Source organism: Eutrigla gurnardus (genome assembly GCF_963514095.1).
Source record: "Eutrigla gurnardus genome assembly, chromosome: 12".
Taxonomy (NCBI): Eukaryota; Metazoa; Chordata; class Actinopteri; order Perciformes; family Triglidae; genus Eutrigla; species Eutrigla gurnardus.
The window spans coordinates 17,156,019-17,177,302 of NC_139926.1; the positions used below are offsets into that span (position 1 = coordinate 17,156,019).

The 21,284-nt window shown below is 42.4% G+C and overlaps 1 protein-coding gene across 1 annotated transcript; it reads right to left on the reverse strand.

Annotated features, from left to right (window-relative positions):
* Nucleotides 1-972: 972 nt before the first annotated feature.
* Nucleotides 973-20,942, reverse strand: kcnj3a (potassium inwardly rectifying channel subfamily J member 3a). Its single transcript, XM_084022793.1, has 3 exons — nt 20,000-20,942; nt 18,984-19,200; nt 973-2,973 (listed from the first exon to the last, which is right to left on the reverse strand). Exons 1-3 carry the CDS (start codon nt 20,675-20,677, stop codon nt 2,378-2,380), a joined length of 1,491 nt encoding a protein of 496 aa, XP_083878919.1. The 5' UTR covers nt 20,678-20,942; the 3' UTR covers nt 973-2,377.
* Between the last annotated feature and the right edge of the window lie 342 nt (nt 20,943-21,284).

Here is a 21,284-nt window from a genome sequence, read left to right on the forward strand (position 1 = left end):
AAGACTTCTCGCAGCGACTCTGGCTCTGTGTCGACGTGGGATCCTTTATCTGGCACAGTTTTGGTCCAGATTTAGAAACAGACCACATCAATTTGCAGTCCTGCATGTGTTGTCAATAAGGCAAGAGAAACGTACAAAAATAGCACGAGCAATCCGTTGTGAATGTTGTTTCTTTTGTGTTGTTTTTTTGGAAGGGGGGAAGGGTCTGCAGGCTCTACCGCTGACTCTAAAAACACACAATCATCAGCATCTCTGCCCCTGAGATTTTCCGACAGGGTTTTGGTCCAGTTATCTACCAGAGCACACGTTCGGTATCAGTATATCGGTTTTACTGGGTCTTTTTCTCCCAGCTAACGTAATGTATACAGTGCATGCACAGCTGCTCGGAGTCCTTTACAAAGAAATAATTATAAAATAACGGCAGTTTTTTTAAACGATGGTGTGAATTGTGATCTATAAAGAGGCATTGTTGCCGTCCAGGTAATTGTGTATATTTTGACCTTAGTTAATGGATCCCACTCTCAGATGTGGACAGTAAACCTGAAGTTACAGCCAGCAGCTGGTTAGCAGCTTCATAACCACTGAACACGGGGGAAACACTTGACTCTGTACAAAGGTAACCTGCCATCAACATCTCACATAAAAGTCACTGATTAACGTGTTATATTACGAAAGAAAGTAAAAGAAAGAAACGAAAGAAAAGAAAGAAAGAAAGAAAGGAACAAACAAACAAACAAACAAAAAGCAATTTGCCATTTCACAAGTGTGTTGTTTTTACACCGTTTTTGTGCAGATTGAACACGTATATTAAACAGACATTTTTTTAAACAAACAACATATAACACTGTGACTGGTGGACAGACTTTGTTCACCTTTGAACAGAGTAAGGCTAGCGTTTTTATGCTAGGTTAAGGCTGCTGGCTCTAGCTATATAGATGCAGCCACGCAGGCCCAATGCGAGCTGAGCTACAGTCAGGTAAGCACATTGCTGGTCTTCCATCATTTTGACCACCCCCTGTAATAAGTAAGATTCATAACATTGCATTTATTTGAACGGGTAAAGCATGCGTTACATCTGGTCAAAGTAGCAAGATGCTAAACAGTTATGTTAGATCTTTATTCCTGAAGAGATTGGGTATCATACAATGTCTTTGATGCATTTAGAGAAAACCAGATTTCATGGCATGGATTCAGTAAACAGAATGAATACGGGGCTGTGGTAGACCCTGTGGCTATATAAAGATTATAATCATTATAATATTATTGCTTTCATCACAGAGGAGAGAGATTACGGGCCCTTAAGACAAATGTTATGATTTCCCTTTGGACCCACCTCTAAATCTAACCAGTAACACCTAAGTTGAAATTCTAATTGGTGTCTTGTATGAATGACCACACAGGCCTACAGTAGATTTAAGTTGATTTTGTAATGGAACGAAACAAAATAATTGCACACAACCAAACTACTGTCCTAATTTATGACAGAAATGCCCGTAAATGCATTCTAATATCACAGGGTATTATAAGTATGATGGCTTTGTGCTTATCAAGGAAAACGTACTGACTCTTTCAACTTAAGTGTTACTTTAATAAGCAAGTGAAAACTGCGTAGGATTGTGCCCAGTTCAGACAGGTCATATGATGCCAATAATACATTTTCAAGTGTAAAATGCATCATCGGGCAACATATTCTGTATTTGACCAACTAATAAAGTCATAAAACGCACATGGTAAAATAGTCTATATATGAAATAGCAAAAAATCCAGCTGTGAACAAACATGGAAATGGAAACAAGGTAATATAGTTAAGGCTAAACATCTTTGTCTATTACCTTTGTATAGCTAAGTCAATAAGAGGAGCATGCAATCAACATAACATTGCCACAATTTTACATTAAACAACAAAAGCAATCAACTCAAAAACAAAATGTATGTGCCTTCCGTCACCACAAATCAGAACCATGTAATGTCGGTTTTCCACGTCGTAAATCATATGGCTTTGTGCAATTTTTCCACCGTCAGTAAATTCACCAATGAAATTGTTTTTTTTTTTGTAAAATAATATATCAATAAATGTCATGCCAGAAATTATTGAGATTCTGTACTACATGCGCTGTTTCTTACATGCCAGATTGTGCTAATTGTACATCATCCTAAAAAAAAAAGTCAGAGGTCTTTCGTCATAGCATGTACACTTACATCCAGGGACAAAATGTGCTCAATTCCATCACCCTACTTCATATAAGGTATATTTGTGCACGTATTCTACATTTCTTTTTAATATAAGAATATTGTCCATTAATAAATTAGGGATAGTACAAGGACTTCAGGTCGGGGAACAAAGGTGGTCAGCATAAGTTAAAATATGTTGCCTGCTCTATGTAAAGCGATCTGAATTCATCTTTCTGAGTTTGGGCGGGAGGTGTCCGTCCATCCTGCCCCCTCCTCCCCCAGCCAGTCGCTGCAGTTTGGGAGGTAAGTCCGCCACTGACTTGCTCATGGGCTCTGTGCAGATCTTGGAGGTCTTACCGCCCAGCTTATCGTCGGAGACGCCGGGAACCGAGCTGATTCGCTGCAGCTTCATGGGCAGGTCTCCGAAGCTGTAAGTCATCTCCGAGGTGGTGGAGCTCATCCGTAGCAGCTTCTTGGGCAGGCCTTCCCGCCCCGTGATCTTCTGGAGCTTGGCGGGCAGCTTGGTGGTGCTGTCATTGTCCTCCAGGCTCTCCAGGCAGTCCAGAGAGCTGTTCTTCTCCCCGCTGTTGCAAAGGGACGGAGCCATGAGAGGCGAGGAGAGGAGCAGAGCCTCCTCCTGCTCCTTCACGCTGTATGGCGGGGTGGGCACCTCGAATGTGGCATGGAACTGAGAGTAGTCCACCTTGAAGAAGCCTTCCTCCAAGGAGATGACCGGGAAGAAGCGGTGTCCCCACAGAACCTCGTCCTCGGTGTAAGACGTCCTCGCTTGGCACGTCATCCCTGTCAAAAGGAGGAAGAAACAAAAAGAGACATCAAGAAATAGAGTGAGAGGATGAATTTACAGATTTACTTCTCAAAGTTTATTTTGAGGACTCAAGAAATGCAAATCATGTGTCATTCTCACCACAGCCGAACACAGTGAAGATGAAATGTTTCATGACTACTCAACAACAGAGCCCTGATTTAATTATATGTTTGCCGCCATTCCATAAGAATCAACAACGCGCTATTCATCAAGATTGTTGCCGTTTTCACGACACAAAGCAAACAATATTGCAAACAAAAATGCCTACATAATGTAGTATTACAGAGCCGGCTGCAGAAATAAAACGCTTCATTTTTTTTTCAGTTTCCAAACTCGATGTTGATGAGCAATTTCCCGCCCAACTTGAAAGATAATTAGAAGTTTGGCAGGGTTATTTGCTGTGTGCGTTTTGTAATGATTTAATCACAAAAGACCCAGTTCATAAGGATCTACCAATGCACATGTAAATTTGATATCATTACCATTTTTATAGGATTTCGTTTTTTTTATTTTTATCAGTTTCACTGGATCGGGACCCACCAAAGACTCCAGTCTCACTTGAGGACTATGTGGAGTCACATGCCTCTCACAGTATTAACGACCCTACAAGAAGTTAACCACATAAACTACAGTTAGAATTGAAGAATCCTCTTGAAACATCCTAAAAACCTAAAGCAAGCCCAGTTATTTGAGTCAGTATCAGTCTGACATCTGATATCTGTATCATTGCATCCCTAACCTCTTTACCAAATGTCAGCCTCCTAGGGCGAAAAAAAGGGCGGGGAGCCAAGCGACCAGCAGAGCTACAGAGCTTCTCGTAAGAAAAACACAAGTCTCTCGGCATCGCCTCTTATGCTACTTAACAGTTCAGTCCACACCTTAAGCTTGGCTGGTAGCTACAAAAGCTAGAGGATTAAGATAATCAAATTGCCAGAACCCACATAAGTAAGAGCTGCAGGCGAAGGCTTCAGTGGGTCAGGCTCACGCGAAATATTCGTTGGAGCTTTCTGACACAAGAAAGGGAATCCAATTAAATCCGAAAACACAAAAAAAGTTACATGAAGTCTGGGTTACATAACATTGTTCAGCTCGAAGAAAAGACAAAAAGGTGAGTCTGACATTGTAAAAACATGAAATTGTCATTCATTTGTAATGAAAATGAATCATCCTGTTTTGGCTGTTCTGTGTGTGTGTGTGTGTGTGTGTGTGTGTGTGTGTGTATCCATAAACTTGGCAGGAGATGGAAGAATGTCATTCACTTAAAGCAAATAAGAGGAGACTCTGAATTCAATTTCCCGTTAAAAGAAAAAAATCTCTCACAAACTAATTAAGGCAATTAGCAAAAGCGTGAGCTATGAATTAAGGATCAACAAATAAAGTTATTGGATCCTTATCAGTGATTACTCATCGCCACTATTCAGCAGCTGCTATCATCGCTGCCTGTGCATTATATCGCACTACACCGCTCGCAGCAAAGCCCCATCCATCCTGGCATTATTAATATTCAGCTGGAAAAGAAAAACAACTTTCATTTCTTACTGTAAGTGAACATAGGAAATCTATAATTAGGTTTACATCTGAAACAAAACACCAAATTGCTCGTACCACAAAGCCCTTATTTTAGCGTGGAAGAACGGCTAGGGGCACTCAAGTTAAGACTTGTTGAAATCCATTAGGAAATCAGCGATGGCAGTAGGTTATTATCAAATGTTTTAATTACCAGCTTAATATTGTTCTGGCAGCGACACTCGGGTCCAAACTGAGGCGAGGCGCTCTTTCACAGTGAGACGCCGCCGCTGATTGCGAGGATGTCGTCGCCGGGAAAAAAAACTGGCGGCATCTGTGATTTCCACTCGAATCCCAAGGTCATAAAATAATTCACTGATAACAGCTCTGTACACAAGCACAGATGTGGAAGGGACTGAACATCGAGTGCGTTTCGGGGGAATTCAAAGTATTACTTCTGCACTATTGCTTCAGAGTCCCGGAGCCTTTAGGCATATGGAAGTGTGCTGCAGCGAATAAAGCAGGCACAGCTAATGAGAACTTTAGGGCCAGAGCGATTGAGAGTTAAGTGTGAATGGAAATCTTATTGTAATCGTGAGCCTTTTAAACCGCCTCCAGCCAAAACACAGTCACCATTTGATCATCAGCAGACTTAACACATACTGATCCGGAGGAAAACGGCGGAGTAAAAGAGCTCTCTGTTTTTGGTTTTATAACAGCTACTTAATCACCACCAAGGAAGGAAAAGTACAGTCGATCTTCACTGGACATCGGTAAATACGGGACTGGAACATCAATACCCTTCTTTGCTGCTGCATTATAAGGAAACAAAGAAATGAATTTGTGCCTGAGGAAAAAAAAGGTTGCCACAGTAATACACAAGACCCAAATAGCTTCATGTTACATCTATTAATAATGCTCTATTGTTCCTGCAGATGGTGTAGGAGTTACTGCAAGACCTCAGTCTCTGGAAACGCATGAACCCTGCTGGCCCAGGGCCTGAATCCCTCTCCAAACTGCCCCCCCCCCTCCCCACCGAAGCCACTCAACCCCACAAGACAAAGAAGATGAAATCTCACTGATGGATGGTCTAATTATCTACACCCTTCTTCAAAAAAAACCAACAACGGCACTCGACTTAATCACGGCCCGTTAATATGCATTTACTCGCCGTGCATTATTCAGGAGCCGACGCCTGAGCCGTTGCGTAATTATAGACACGGTTGCGTCACATACATGTACGATTGTGTCGATAAAGACCAGCTGTTCTGCGACGCCCACATTCACATGCCGTGCAGACACAGCAACCATGGCGGGCCGAGCGCCCTCGACTCTCGCTCGGGCCGAGAAACATGTCAGACAGAGACCTGGAGATCAAATGCAGGACAGATAAAGCGCTAGGAATAGCACCCGGCTATAAAACAATAAGAACCTGATTTATGAAATCCCCTCCACTTACTGAATACACCTCCTAAAAATAGGAATCCAGACAAACGAGAATACCCACATCGGTGTTTATTTCGTATTACTGGTAAAAGGCTTATGTAACTCACAAATACACGCCTGGCCAGGACTCAGTGTTTCTATGGAAACAAAACTGTAGGAATGTGAGCGTGCGACAGCCATAAAGCTCTTCGCTGCTGAGTTTGGTGGAAAGTAACAGTGACAACACAGAAAAAACAAAGTCTCTCTCTTAGATCATGACATCCAAACAGCTCCAAATGGATTTTCCATCCAGGGCAGGGTCAAATCCTCCGTGTGGCTCCAGAGCGAGACCAAAAAATGTTTTATTGTCTCTGAAACGTGACCTTTCACAACACAATCATACACTTTGGCGACTTCTCATCAGCCAAAGGCTGGGCTCGTATTACAAATGTCATCTTTATTAAAGCGCAGAGCGATTTTCTTCTCTTCCTCCATCGTCTTCCACGTTGTTTTATATTGTGTTTTATGGCACCACATTCTGTATCGTGTGAGCAGGAGGGGAAAAAACAACATTTCTATCCTACTTCTGCTGCTGTTTGCTGCAACTGTAGGATATCACACCGGGGAGGAAGAAACACATCGGATGTGTGGCGTGCAGCGTTTTCGCAGCCAGTTAGAGGTGTCGCTAACATCCGTTCACTTGCAGTTTCTCAAAAAGTGTGACTCCAAACAAGCACACACATCAGATTATTTTCTGTTCACGTTTCACAGTCTGTGTAGGTTCACCCGACTATGAGTTTTGTTTTCGGCTGGGTTTATTTTCTGATCTGTATGTCAACTTTAATGAAAGGCAACAAGAATATGTTGTTCTTGCTGTTTTCCAGCCTATTTAAAGATTCATGACGATGCACTTCTGAGTTTAATCCGATGGCTGTATTGTCCTTTAAGCCTTCGGTTTATATGAAAACGTCACAAAGACATTCTAATAAATGAACAAAAAAACAAATGAATCTGCATTCATTTAGATTATCCGTTAATCTATGATCTTTGCACCAAAATACTAAAAAATAATTGGCAGTTTCAAATGGATTTCTGCTTCTCTTCACTGATTCGAGAGTAAATTCAGTATTTTTAGGGTATTGCTTGTTGGAGAAAAAACAATTTGAATGCGTTGCCTTGGGCTCTGGACGTATGTGGTGTGATTTTGTAAATATTTTATGATATTTTATGAACCATAACAATAGACTTGTTTACAGAGGTAATTGGACATAATTGTTCAGATTATTTGATGATTAAAATCACGTTTTACTGCAGCCCTAACCCGAGTCAACACAAAAAAACTAATCAGATTAATTCTTAAACTCATCAACAAAACAATATCGTTAAACTAAACTAGCTCTCTTTGGGGGACGAGGAGGGCAAAACAAACTGGGAGGGGGTCATCGTTTGAATCGATGATGAGACAATTCCTCATTCAGCGCATTAGGGGACAATTTTGTAGGTATGTGGATCGATTACACTTCTAATTTCAGTAAATGGTTATCTGCTCCCCTCAGTGACTCGGCATAAGCCAATACCAATACGTTTCTAATCCTCAATGGAGTGGCCCTGCTCAATAAAGTGATGAGAGTCTGGACCACCTCAGGTAAACAGTAATGCTCTGGTTTACCAACATCGCTATCTCTCTCATGCTCACACAAACACAATGTTGGCTCTTAAACATCTTATATTTCTGAGCAGTTGGACATTAAAAACAAAAATAACTTACAGGTGAAAATCTGCATTCAAAGTCAATCATTTTATATTCAAGTTTCATAAAAATGACGACTATGAAACCCACAGAGAATGATTGTAGTTATCCTGCGGAGGGTGTCGATGGTTCGCTCTCATCTCGTGTAGTGGAGCATTCAGCAGCTACAGAGCCGGAGATTTCTCCTCAGGAGTTGCTGCAGACGTTTAGACTTCCACAGAGCTGCAGGTAAAGTAAATCGTGGATTTACAGTCCCCAGGAGGCCGGAAACACAACTTTGACTGAATGCTAATGCGGCTCTGTGTTTGTCTGAAGGTACAACACACTCGCTTTATCAACTTTGAACGGTGAAAATGTGTCAATGTTGTGTTTACAGCTCGGTTCTCCCAAATGCTCCAAAAACGTCAATACATAAACAAGTATTAAAGTACTGAAATATCAACCGTATAACGATTTATTGATGCACGGTTGCAACATCTGTAGTAGTCCAGCCGTCACATAGACTGCAGTTCCTTTTTCATTTTTATCTGCTGAGATTAAATTCTGTTCCATCACAGTGTTGCTGTAAAAACCTCGCCTCTCTAATTCTTCTGCTTTCACATAGATTCGTGTTGCTGATTTCACTAGAACGTTTCATTTTTTATCATATTTGTTACAAGAGAATTCACATCTAAAAGGGGAAGAAAGTATCGCAATCGCATTACTCACAAATAACTTGTAATAATACGTATTTCTTTTTTTTTAATGTATACTAAACGCAGATAGTTGTAGATCAACATAAAAAATGTGTAACTGCTTTAATTGGAGAAGAAATATTCCGTATAAATACTCCAAAATTGCTAATAATGTGACACATCGAGAGCTGTTCTGTGACATCTCCATCCAACGTTTCCAAAAAACTGTGCCTTCAGTATAAAGGCTGTGGGATGATCTTTTCTGACTGGCCAATGCAAATCTTAATCCTAAGTGTGAAGTCCCTCGTCGCTGAAATTCACCAGGCAGTTTACTTTCATTCTGTATGCAATAACCATGTGACAGCATGAGCGGCATTAGAATAATCCTCTGCAGAAGTCACAAAATCAGGACAGATGTTAAAAAAAAAAATTAAAAGGCATCTCATTAAAGGCAAATTCCACTCCATATGTGAGCTTTTTTTCCTGCCATCTCAGCAACAATCCTAATATGAAAATCCCATTGAATTAAAAAATAAAATAAAATGGGCTTCGGGAATGACTACACAGCAATGGATGTCTGTTGGAGGAGTACAGGTGCTCCATCTGCACTGTACAGTATCATACAATATTTCACTCCCAGCTGATCCATTATGGACGGGAAGAAAAGGCAAAGAGGCAGGAAGTGTCAAGAATAAACTCTGAGATTTAGACGGCCAAAAGCCATCTCCGGTCGGGACTCTAAATAAATGCACTTTGCCTTGATAACACAGAGCTGTTTGCTTCTCAGGTCGAACAAAGTGAAGCAGCCCGGCGCAGTCGGCGGAGTGACAGCGCAGATAAAAAACGGGTTCTTTGGGGGCTGGAATAGAAAAGCACTGTAAACTCAGAGGCAGCCTGTCAGTGTTTTATGATAGTAGCTGATAAAAACAGCCTTAGTGGCAGTCTAAAAGAAGCTCGTCCAGGTTCGTGTGCGTTTGGTGCTCAGGCAAATTCTCAGCCGTGGATGTGCATTTGACACACTGAGGACAGAGTGAAGTCGAGGGGCCAGACCTGAAGGCAGAGCTCTATTTATCCTGGCTCTGTCACACCATCCAGGCACAGCCTGGATCTACATTTTCACTGCCATTATGATTCACCAACTGGCAGGAACCAAGCGAGTGGCACACAATAGTCAAATGATGATTCTCTAGATGAACTCTCACAATGGGAGTCGCTGAAAAAGACACTTAGGAGTTCTTCGCAACCTCTTATTTGGTGACAAACTCGCGAATAACCTCCCTCTGTCTCTCTTCCTGTCTGCCTCTCCCTTGCACAGTCACTCAAATGGTCTCACACACACACACACACACACACACACACACACACACACACACACACACACACACACACACACACACACACACACACACACACACACACACACACACACACACACACACACACACACACACGCACTCACCAGTGCGATGCTGTCAGCAAAGTCCCCTGACAGTCTATCACGCTGTGGAAACAGCTCGAGTGTTATGTGTGAGAAAGAATGCTAGCAGAAAACAAGCATGAGAATCTGGATGCTGCACACACGAGAGCGCCGCCACACAACGCCGTCCAACACTCGTCCTGCTCTCATTGTCGGGCTCTCGCTGCGGCCAAAAATGCCTCTGCTGCATCGCTGCAAATTAATTCAGGACAATTATCATGTTCCCGATATTGCAAAACAATGGTTGAGCAGAATTCCCCTTTGTGTTCTTTTCAGGGTCCGTGTGACGACATATTAAGCTGCTGGAAAGCTGAAGGAGGGTAGAATGTGTGGATGCTGTGTGGTGTGTTTAAGCGTATCAAAGACAGGAATCGATTCAGAGATCTGTATTATATGGTTCTTCGTAGTTTGGCTCATTTGTTTCTCCTTTCAAAGAAACATTACAAAGGATATTTCCTGTAATAAAACCAAATGTTGATACGGATTCTATGTTGTGGCCACAAGTCCTGTCTGATCATCTGTTTCTATGGTGACCACCATCAAGTGGTAAGAAATCCACAAGCATTCAGTGACCTGTTTTAGAGTTTGACTTTCCAAAGATGGAGATAAGTCCCCTCCCCACCCCGTTAAACGCCGTTCTCCTGATGTGATCCATTTGTGAAGGTGGCTTTCAGTCGTGTGCCGCTCCCTGTTTATTCCACCTCCAGCAGCCGGCTGAGCAATGAGAACAAGGAGGAAGCTGATGGAGGGAAAAGACAGGGGAAGTGCACTGCCGTGTGGGGGAGGGGAGAGAGAGAGCCTGGATGCTGAGGCAATTGCATGAGTGTGGAGGCTGTTGGAAAGGAAAGGGAATACGAGCAGGGGCTGCCAACCATCTCCACACAAGGTGGGATGTCAGGCTGGGCTACAGGAACATATGGCTGTAGGCCATTAACACAGCCAGGAGAGTGCATATTACCAAGTGAAGGCAATCTCAATACCGCCGTAAAGGGAACCACTTGAGCAAAACGGCAATTGATGGATTTCCTTGAGGCCAAACAACCACTATTGGCCATATAGGGGGTAAAAAAACCCACACTGGGGAGGTATCCAAACCAAACGCAGCTACGAATGAATTTATCCTCAATCAGAAAACCATCTTCTTTCCATAAAACAGACTGAATGAGCAACGGCTGTAATCTCACATTGATCTCGGTTGTTAAATCTACTTAAGTCATGAAGAGGAGTTATGGCTGAAAGCGGCGACACAAAAGGGGGGATTTTTTAAGCCTTAAGAGATCTCAGACTTAGGTGCTAAAGACGAGTAGCTCACTGATAAGAGAGAATATTGGGAGGGGTTTTTTTCTTCCACAAGTTTGTCACTTGAGCGTTCGAGAGCAGATTATTGCAATAGACTGGGTCCAAGAGGAGGGTTGCTAGAAGACAGATCTCACGGAGGACGTGTTCATGTGGCCTTGTGTTTTAGACGCGCGATTGATCCACCTGCACTTCGGGGACAGTTGCAGCCCGACCAATCAATGCAGTCGGTGCCCAACGCCGCCAGTGAATCACACCCTCCCCTCTCAACCTCTGAGACAAGTGGAGCCGCAGCATTATCTCAATTATGGCCTTGTAACACTTTGCCCCCGAACGTCCACCCTCCAGCTAGAAGGGGGGTTCAGATCGACATCCACAGTTTGTGTTGTTAATTACCAAAAACAACGTGCCGTGCAGGTCAAGATGAAGGCAACCGAGGCCCAGTCGGTTATTTTCTCAGCGTGACGACGATTATTGGCAAATACATTTATGGTGATTCGGTCACAACGCTTCGTCCCAGGTCTGCCATCCGTCTCCTCCGCCGGTGATTTATTGCCACCCAACACGGACTTGACAAATCCCTAAAGACACAATTACCTTGCTCTCCCCCCCCTGGGAAGCACAGCACAGTTCATGTAAAAGGGATAATGAATCCGGGATGTCGTAGCCGGTTCACTGCGATGCCCATTATGTGGAGTTCATCCCGGTGCAGTGATCGTATGTACAGTAAGAGGTAACTCTCACATACGTTACTCCAATGCCGTTGTCTGTTTGTCTAAAATTAGCACGGCTCATTACGCCATCGCTCAATGCGAGCTACAGCAGACACGACTGCCCTTGTGCAGAGTGCAAAGATGCCAATATACAGTATATAGGGGGTGGACAAAATATCGTGAACACCTTTATAATGTAATCAAATCCAATACAGTGCAACAACGCTATAATGGAGACTCATGAAATGGAAGAGACTATTAATTGTAGGACTTTTGTAATAGATTTCATTAGATTGTATAGATACTATCCATTCCTTGCTAATATATGTGTAAAATTATAACACAAATCCCTGAGATCATTGTAAATGTACTCATGCTGCTTTCCAGAAAGACATAATCCTGACATAAAAGACGTAAAACCACCACAATGTAACAGAAATGCTTCTACAAGTAAAAGTCCTGCACTTAAAGACATCCTGTTCTTCACTTCAGGAAGAGTACCAGCAAAGTGCATTAGTATATTAAGGCATTCAGGTCCAGACTTAATGTAGCACTTCACCTCTTTGTGACACTGCAAACATTATCCATATTTGTCGTGCTGAATTATTCAAGGCATGTAGCTGAAAAAGAAAAAAAAGGTGCTGTTGATAAAGTCAAAGGAACCAAAAATATGAAACCCGTTTTAACAAGCGAGCTGAGAGGAATCCAACACGTGGCTTATTGCTGCACAGGTGGAGCTCAGCGGGGAGCGCCGCTCCTCTCCTGAGTTCTCACCCTGAGCACATTAGATTTAATTGGAATCTCCTGCTCTCACTTGATTGAGCATCAGCTTCCCCCGCTGAACCCGCTTTAACCCTTTGACCCGCAGGGCTGCGGGAAGGGAGCGCGACACCCGGGGAAGAGCAGACGCACACTCGGCGTAATGACACACAATGAGTTATGGTCAGTTCCTCTGGAGGACGGCGCAGCCTCGGCTCATATCCGGAGTTCACTCGCCACAGTGTTTACTTAAGCTCCGGGGCTCCTGACGTCGGGCAAACCCCAGACCTCCAGGGCCACGACCTCTTACTCATATGATTGAAACTATTAGGCCTCCAGCGCAACAGAAAGCTCTCCGTTTTCATTTCAATTACCGCTGCTGATGATAAAACACAGATCGGGCCATGACATTGGCTGCTCAGCTAATCAGCGGCAATAGATGTTCCCAATTAATTATGCTGCCTGGCTGAATGGAGTCTGCATCAAAGCAATTATTACTCTAAATTTCATTTCTAAATATACACTTCATGTGTATTTGTTGCACAACAGTAACTTAATTGAAGCGATGATGATTATTATTATATAACAAAATTATTGTCCGGTCAGGCAATCACTGTTTTGTTCAACTAAACAACTAAACAATCTCTTTAAGGCCATTTTCTAAAATTAAGAATATATATATATATATATATATATATATATATATATATATATATATATATATATATATATATATATATATATTCTTAATTTCCTAAAATTTTAATACCACACAGGTCTGAAGACAGACTTCATTTAAAAGATACAGTTGAAATAATGAGCAGGTGATTCATTCAAAGCTGTTGTTACCAGCCACATACTGCATGTATTTACACATGAATAAACATTACCAGTTGATCCAGTCTATATGCAACTAAGCCCCTGCCACCCACTCTCATTTTTAAAAATGAGCATCTAGCTGTGATATTCTATTTTCTATTCTATAACAGAGAATTAGAGGAAAGCCTTGTAGCAGTGTGAAAAGGAGGGGGCCGACACAAAGCTTTCAAAACAATCAAAATCAAGACTTTATCAAAGAAAAGAGACTTCTTGATCTTTATACCGTCATTTGCCTCATAGCCAAATGGAGAGATGAAGCGGTGGAAAGTCATTTGTAAACATGGGGATGATCCGTTTGTTCGGTGAGCAGAGAGCGTTTGTGTCACCAAAAGAATAAAATACTGTCTCAGTGGAAAATTCTCTGAGCAAACAAACTCTTAAACATTTAAATGAACACCCAGACAGCAGATTTCTCATCATAAGGTAAACTTCCTTCCTTGCTTTTCAACTGGGGGGGAAAAAAAGCCCCGACATGTCTAAAATATGACTTATTTGCAGCATTTTATGCATTTCACGGCAAGCATAATGATAACACTGCACACATTTGCATGAAAGGCACATCACTCGGAGAAGAAAAAATGATAGTTTATGCTCATGAATTATTGCTTTCGCAAGCTGATGAGAAAATTAAAAAACACTTTTGCCGACCACGTTAGACCCAAAACACCAGAATCTCAGGGATAGACTAATCAGCCGACAGACCTTTTTCTACCGAGTGAGACACTTCCCCCCCCATGAAAATAAATCATCGGCTTGTTTATCTTTATCAAGTTATTATTTCTCCAATCTGAAAACTGCCTGTCTTAAATTATACAAACACACATTCGATTAGATCGTCGGCATACGGGAGCTGCAGCGTTCAGATAGGAGCGTCGTGGTGTAACTGCATCGTGCACAACGGTGAAAATCATTACACTGATTAGTTTCATGGATGGAGGAACCTAAACGTCTGTTGCTGGCAGCTACAGTTTATTTTGGGTTCTCAAGAATCAGCTCCACTAATGAACAGATTGCCTCTGGCTTGGTATTTAAGCCTTTGCAGCGTTGAACAGCATTACTGGTGTTAATGGGACGCTTATCTAGACTCCGGATGTCATTTAAGACCGCAGGTAGTTCTGGATCCGCTGGCGGCTCAACGTCAAGCTATCGTCAAACTTTGCAGCGGGCCAAGTCAAAGTGACCCCATGATACTATTAATATCTTTGCTATTATGTCAGCTTGTTCTTGAAATATTATTCCAGGTGTTCATGATAAACTTGACACACTTTTTTCAATAATTAATCACTTAATTAATAATTAGTAATTAATTCTGAGTGCTTTTCCAATGCTTGCAAAAAAAAAAAAAATATTGCAAAAACATGTTTACTCCTGGCTGAGGGGAACGGGGGCGACAAAGTGGGATGGAAACAGAATTAGCATAAATAAATCATGACATACGGTACATGAAGCATGCGACATTCACTGAAGCTTCCGAGTCACTGAGGAGACAAATAAATACACAAACGCCACATCTCCATGACCTTTTCTTTTCTTTCTTCTCTTTTAATTGTGTCATCTCGTTATTCCCTTTTCTTCTGGCACCAGACTGGACAATTAGCACCACTAATTGTTTCCCTCAATGCACTAACTGCTAATATTGTAATAATAATATATCATTCTTTTGCAGATTAAACATAAAATACACTAGTGTTTCAGTATTCATACTGTTTTGTATGCCAGAAAATCATTAAGTATGTCCCAATACATACTATGTCAAATTCAGTATAACATACCATGATGTCCTACTGCATCTGGTCAGTTTGCAGGCAGCATGCAGCATTTTCTGCCTCTTCTGACTCACAATCACAAGCAAAGCACAGTGGACACATGAGCAAGAAAGTCAGGGTTCAAGGTGCAATGCTACTGAATGCATGCATGCTTTGTAGAGCAGCTGCAGTACGCACTAAAAGTAAAGTAAAGTATGTGATTTGGAAGCAGTGTGCGATGATAACATGTCTCCTATCATCGTTTATGTCATTAACATTAACTGTGCTTTTTTCCGACTATGGCAAATAAAAATGGCTGATGTAAAAAAAGCACCCATCACCACTTGTGACACAGTTAATTAAAAGCCCACGCAGTAGTTTTTTTTTTTTTTTAATCGCTCTCTCTCTGTGACTGTCACTCTCTGTCTGATCAGACCACGGAGACAGGTTGAAGCTGGGCGGGGCTATGCTGGAAATCACATCTTGTCATCAAATTCGACGCACCAATAAGCAGGCGGTCCCGCCCTCCAAACGGGGAGCTGTCAATCCGGCTCATGCACGCCCACGCAGAGGAAGTCCACAGGCAGAGAGAAGTGTGGCTAACTATTTGAAAGGGTGACATAATTAGATGCTATTGGCTAATGATGAATTACATTTACAGTGCATACTGTATAATGTGACATGTTTATTATTTTTGGCAACGTGTTTTTGTAGGTTATAAGAGCTGATTTATGTCACTGAGGCGGTGTGGGTGGATGTGGGAATACGAAGCGGAGGACTTTGACACCAGAGATCGGCTGCATCTATAGTTCATAAGTAAACATGTTGTGTATGTATTTTAAATCATTTTTCAAGTGCTTTGAGTGCCTAAAAATGACCATAAACAAGTTGAATGATGCTTTTGTTGCTACAAAATATATATTGTGAAAATTCCAAGCATATCGACATCATTTATTGTGCACAAATGAACCCATATTGTATAATAATTCAAGGAAACAATATTAATAATAATAATAATAATAATAATATATATGTTTTAGATAGCACTCTTCCAGGTGCTCAAAAACATTTTGCAAAAATAAAAAATAAAATATATATGTATATTTTTTTAATTATGGAACATGAAGCATCCATCCTAAAGTAACCATTAAATCCCAAATTAACAGATGTCACTGCACTGAAGAGAATAAATGTATTGTTCAACTGTAAAATCTAGTATACATTATGTTTATTATTAATTGCTATCAACACTATACTGATGTGTGAAAGAAGATCCCTGACACATGCAATATCCGCCGAGCTGCAGTCATTACTTCTTCTTCACTCTTCCAAACAGTCATACCTGCAAATTAGCAAACGAAGCTGCTTGGTGTCATTGTGTAGAGATTCACGTCGACAAAAGTCAGACGTTATCCCCGTCAGTGCTGCTCACGCAACCAAAATGTGTTACTACGGGCGTCTCTGTCCGTGCTTTCCTTTCTTACAGCTCTCCTGTGTTGCAGGGCGGACAGACGGCACACACAAGTACAGTGTTTTTAATTGCAACGTGATGTAAAGCCAATTCATCCACACAGCAGCAGCAGCAGCAGCAACATCTTCCCGCAGCCGCGTTAAGGAAAAACCAAACTCGATACCACAAAGTCGCAACTGGCATGGGTCCAGAAGAAGATCTGCCGCTGCCAGACATCCTACGAGTCTCATATGGAAGGTGCATCACACTGAGGGAGTGATCAAACACACCTTCAGAAGGAAGGAGGAATATCTCTGGCTTTTTTATGCAATGTAGTCATTGTCAGGGGTTACAATTCTGCTCTGTTCCAAGATGCAAACTTTTTTTTCTCTTTTCTTGTGCATAAAATTAATGTATATATATAGAACAAAAGGTTATTATATAAAAAATATATATTATTATTGTCCAGTAGAAAGGACAAAGAGACAATGATGGTGGAGATTTCATCTGTAGTGGATATTTTACCAGACAACGTTTTTTCCACACATAACAAAATAAATCAAATAAAAAAAGCAACAACAGCCTAGATCTGGGGAGTTGAACACCCTCCTCACTCATAAACACCAAGCCTCATAAATATTTCATTTGATTTTTTTTTTTCCTGCTGTAACACCTGTTCTGGCAATCACTTGGTGGTACAGTAACGCCTCCGTGTTGCTTTTCATATTTCAGCAGAGATCCTCGTTAACGGCGGGCGATTTTTGTTGAAAAAGCAATTTCATTTAATGTTCAGGATCGTCGCGTGTTTGCCCGTTTTATTACTGAAAGTGTGTTATGATTCATATACCATAGGAATAAAGAAAGAAAAGAAAAACAACCTAAGTTTAGGTGCAGTGCTGCAATCCTGAATACTCAAGGAGAGGTTGCCATGGAAACAGAGTTACACTGGCCAGAAATTAAAGCGTCTGAGGATTTAGACTTTCACTGTACATACATTTTTAACCATAGATTGTTTCTGCATCAGCCTTTTTCCACCGACTTCACACAGCCGTGCAGGAATAACGTATGTGACGTCAGGAAAAAAAAGCATGAAAATCCCAAAAACATGGAGCTGAACCGGTTCAAATGAAAGTGAGACTGTGATTATTATAAACGATACGATGACACATGCTTCTGAGGCAGTCACTCTCATACTATAAATACCCACGATAATATATCAGTGATAATTCATTCACATCGCCGCACTGAATGTTTCATATCTTAAAAACCAAAGCAGCCGGTGCAAAGTAGCAATACTACAATAAAACTTTGACACAACATGTTTGCTGGTTATTAAATGAATGGATAAAACTGAGAGAACGGAGCAGTTTAGACACAGAGCAGTCTGTAATGATGCTCCATATTGTTATATATTAACATCTATATGCACAATGCTGGAGAATATGTCAGATCTCATCAAAGCACCAAAGGGACATAAATGCTGCGTGTAGAACAGACTGAAGACTCTTTATGTCAGTTACATCTCGGCTGCAGAGGGACTTTAATGAAACCGCACTAAATGATTCAAACTATCTAACAGGAACTGGATATCTTTGCTAATGACTGTTTTCTCTGAACCAACCAATAAACACTGTTCCTCTGTTCACTCCAATACACTGAAAGACACACACACACACACACACACACACACACACTACATCAGCTGTGTCAAATAAACGGTTAAATTCAAAATGACCACAGTGGAGAATTTTACTCAGGGCATTACTCATCTTGCGGAAATGGAATTCCCTAATTCCAAAGGGAAACCTTAGAAAGCAAATTATGATCCCCTCTGAGAATAACAGCCAGGAGGTAAGAGCCGTGCAGGCACGAAGGCAGAGGGAAGGAATTTGTCTCCGATGAGAAAAAGAAAATGTCTATATAGCCTAATGCTGACCCTGCTGGAGCTTGAAACCGCTCAAGCTGACGTCTTAAACTTTACTTCCCAAAAAGAACCCAGAAGTTTTCATGCACAGATTAAAAAAACGGGTTCAACTTAATGCCTGTAAAGCCAAATGAATAATCTATGATAATGCTGGCTACTAATTACAGCTTCTCTGTATGTTTGCCACACAAACATAAATCCCTTGGAATGCAACACTAGTGGGTCTATTCGGATGTATTAACACCTGTATGCTGTTCAAGAGATATGTTGCAGGAATATATATCAAAAACATTGTTTTGACAACACAGCATCCTCAGCTCCTGGACATGCAGCCTGCAGCCACAACATGCAGCCAAACATTTTTTTAACAGCACAGCCTTTACTCACCTGTAGTCTCTACTATCCCTTCCAGTATCACCACTATTTCAAACTGCTCTGTTTGCATGGACCTCTGGGAGAGGTCGTAGAAGGGGCTTTTGGGGTCAATCACATGGCAGATCGTGAGTGGTGAGACGAGGAAGAGCTGGTCTGCCCCGGTGCTGAAGCCCACGTCCAACTCCAACTGATCCAGCGGAAGAAACTCGCCCTCGGGCGTCTGGCGAGACTAAGGAAGAGACGGGGACGTTTGGTGTGGGGGGGAGGAAGGGGTAAGCCAGCCTTATCTACAGCACATCAGAGCCTGTGTGGGAGCCTCTCACATTGTATGTGCAATCACAGCAACCAATCATCAGTCAGTCTGAACAATAGCATCATTTTCTTCATTGACATCTAGAGTGGCGTTCTACAGTGCAAGAATGTCCATCTTAGTGTACGATTCACTACCGTTGGGACTCAAATGTGTCATTTTTTTTCAAACAACTGGAGCAAATAAACCGATTTAGATATCTTGTATCCGTATGAACTCATGCCGTGTCAGCACACGGAGACTAGGACTAATGCGTCATTGCTTTTATGGAGTAAAACGATTTGAATCATTCGCTGAGATGGATGTGGTTGCACTGTCTTTGGTTAAAAACGTACCTACCTTCGACTTTATGGGAGCCTAGATTTAATCTCCAATAATATGACTATACCTATACGATAATTTGCATGAATGCATTGGAGGCAGGGAAGATGTTCTCCTAATAAGAGCAACAGCAGATTTACACCTGGACACTTTATAAAAGAGTTTAAATGTTCTTTCCCAGGTCTGGTGTGTTCCTATCAGTCCCTACATAAAAGCAAGGCCTCTTGGAAAACTTAGCCTATTGTGTAGACCTAAGTGTATCATTGTAGTGTTTCATCCACCAGATGCATCATCTAAGAGTCGGCTGTCAGTGTGTAGGCCTTTCAGCATCACTTTCCTAAAAACAGCACATGAACTTGGCCTGCTAAACAAGTAGAACTGCCTCCTCATCACTTACTTTGAGCAGTTTGCAGCGGATCTGCGCGGACACCATGTGGCTGTTGCGCAGGTTGCCGACCCTGAACATGAGAGTTAGTTTCCCGTCGCGCATAGAAATCGCCGCGTGCTCGCTGAACATCAGCGTCTCGGCCCTCTTCTTGGGCTGAGACATCTTGATGAACATGCAGCCGATCAGGAAGGCGTCGACGATGGAGCCGAGGATCGACTGGAAGAGGAAGAGGATGATCCCCTCGGGGCACTTGTCCGTGATGTACCTGTAGCCGTATCCTATCGTGGCCTCGGTCTCGATGAAGAACAGGAAGGCCGAGGGGAAGTTGTAGACGTTGGCCACGCACGGCGTGTACTTGTCGTTGTGGGCTCTGTTGAGGTCCCCTCGGATGTACGCGATGCACCACCACATGGAGGCCATGAAGAGCCACGCCACCGTGTAGGTGAGGATGAAGATGAACAGATTCCAGCGCCATTTCAAGTCTACGAGTGTGGTGAACAAGTCCGAGAGGTATCTGCTGGTTTCCCCGCCCAGGTTGCCATGCTGGACGTTACATCGCCCGTTCTTGTCCACGAACCGCTGCCTCTTCCTCTTCTTCTCGGGGGGAGGCTGATTGAATCCAGACCCGCTAGATGAGGTGGTCACTACCTGATAGTCGTCCCCAAATTTCTTTCGAAGTGCAGACATACTACGATGACAGCAGAAGAAAGAAATAAAAGGATTCAGTGAGATATGTATTTAAAAAAAAAAAAAAAAAAAAAAAAAGTCTGGGTTGTAGTTGCTGCAGTCGTTGATGCCCGTGCGCAATGCCTCCTCTTTGGGGAAATAAGGGCAATAAAAGTGCGCTGTTTCGCCCGAGTTAGTCTTGCACCGTCCTCTTTCTCCACGCGCTGCCGTCGCCACACTCCGCAGCCATGAAACAATCAATAATGCACGAGTTTACAAACCCCGAAGATAGAAGCCATATGAAAGGAACAAGCGACGCACAGGATCATGTGTCCCAAACGCGCAGTCCAGGTTCGTATCAGTTGCTGCGTCGCGGATTACTCATCGCACCGTGAAAAGGTTTTTTCGGTGGGGGGGGAGGAGAGGCTGTTATCGACCCTGTTCCGAACTGTACTCGCGGAGGAAGTTTGCATGCGAAAGTTCAAAATCCGTCAACGGCCCGTGCGACGCCAATGTCTCTGCGTAATTAGTCGCCGGGAACGGTTTCCAGGGTGAGACGTATCCGCGCGCGCTCGCGTCTGCGTTGGAGACGGTTCGGTATCCGGTCCTCCCTTTGTGGTCCGAGCAC

Coding starts and splice junctions, on each gene's coding strand:
- kcnj3a (XM_084022793.1), bottom strand. CDS start 20,677: ATGTCTGCACTTCGAAAGAAATTTGGGGACGACTATCAGGTAGTGACC. Junction 19,201..19,999: donor TCCGCTGCAAACTGCTCAAA/GTAAGTGATGAG, acceptor TCTCTTCCTTAG/TCTCGCCAGACGCCCGAGGG. Junction 2,974..18,983: donor AGGGATAGTAGAGACTACAG/GTGAGTAAAGGC, acceptor TCCTTTTGACAG/GGATGACGTGCCAAGCGAGG.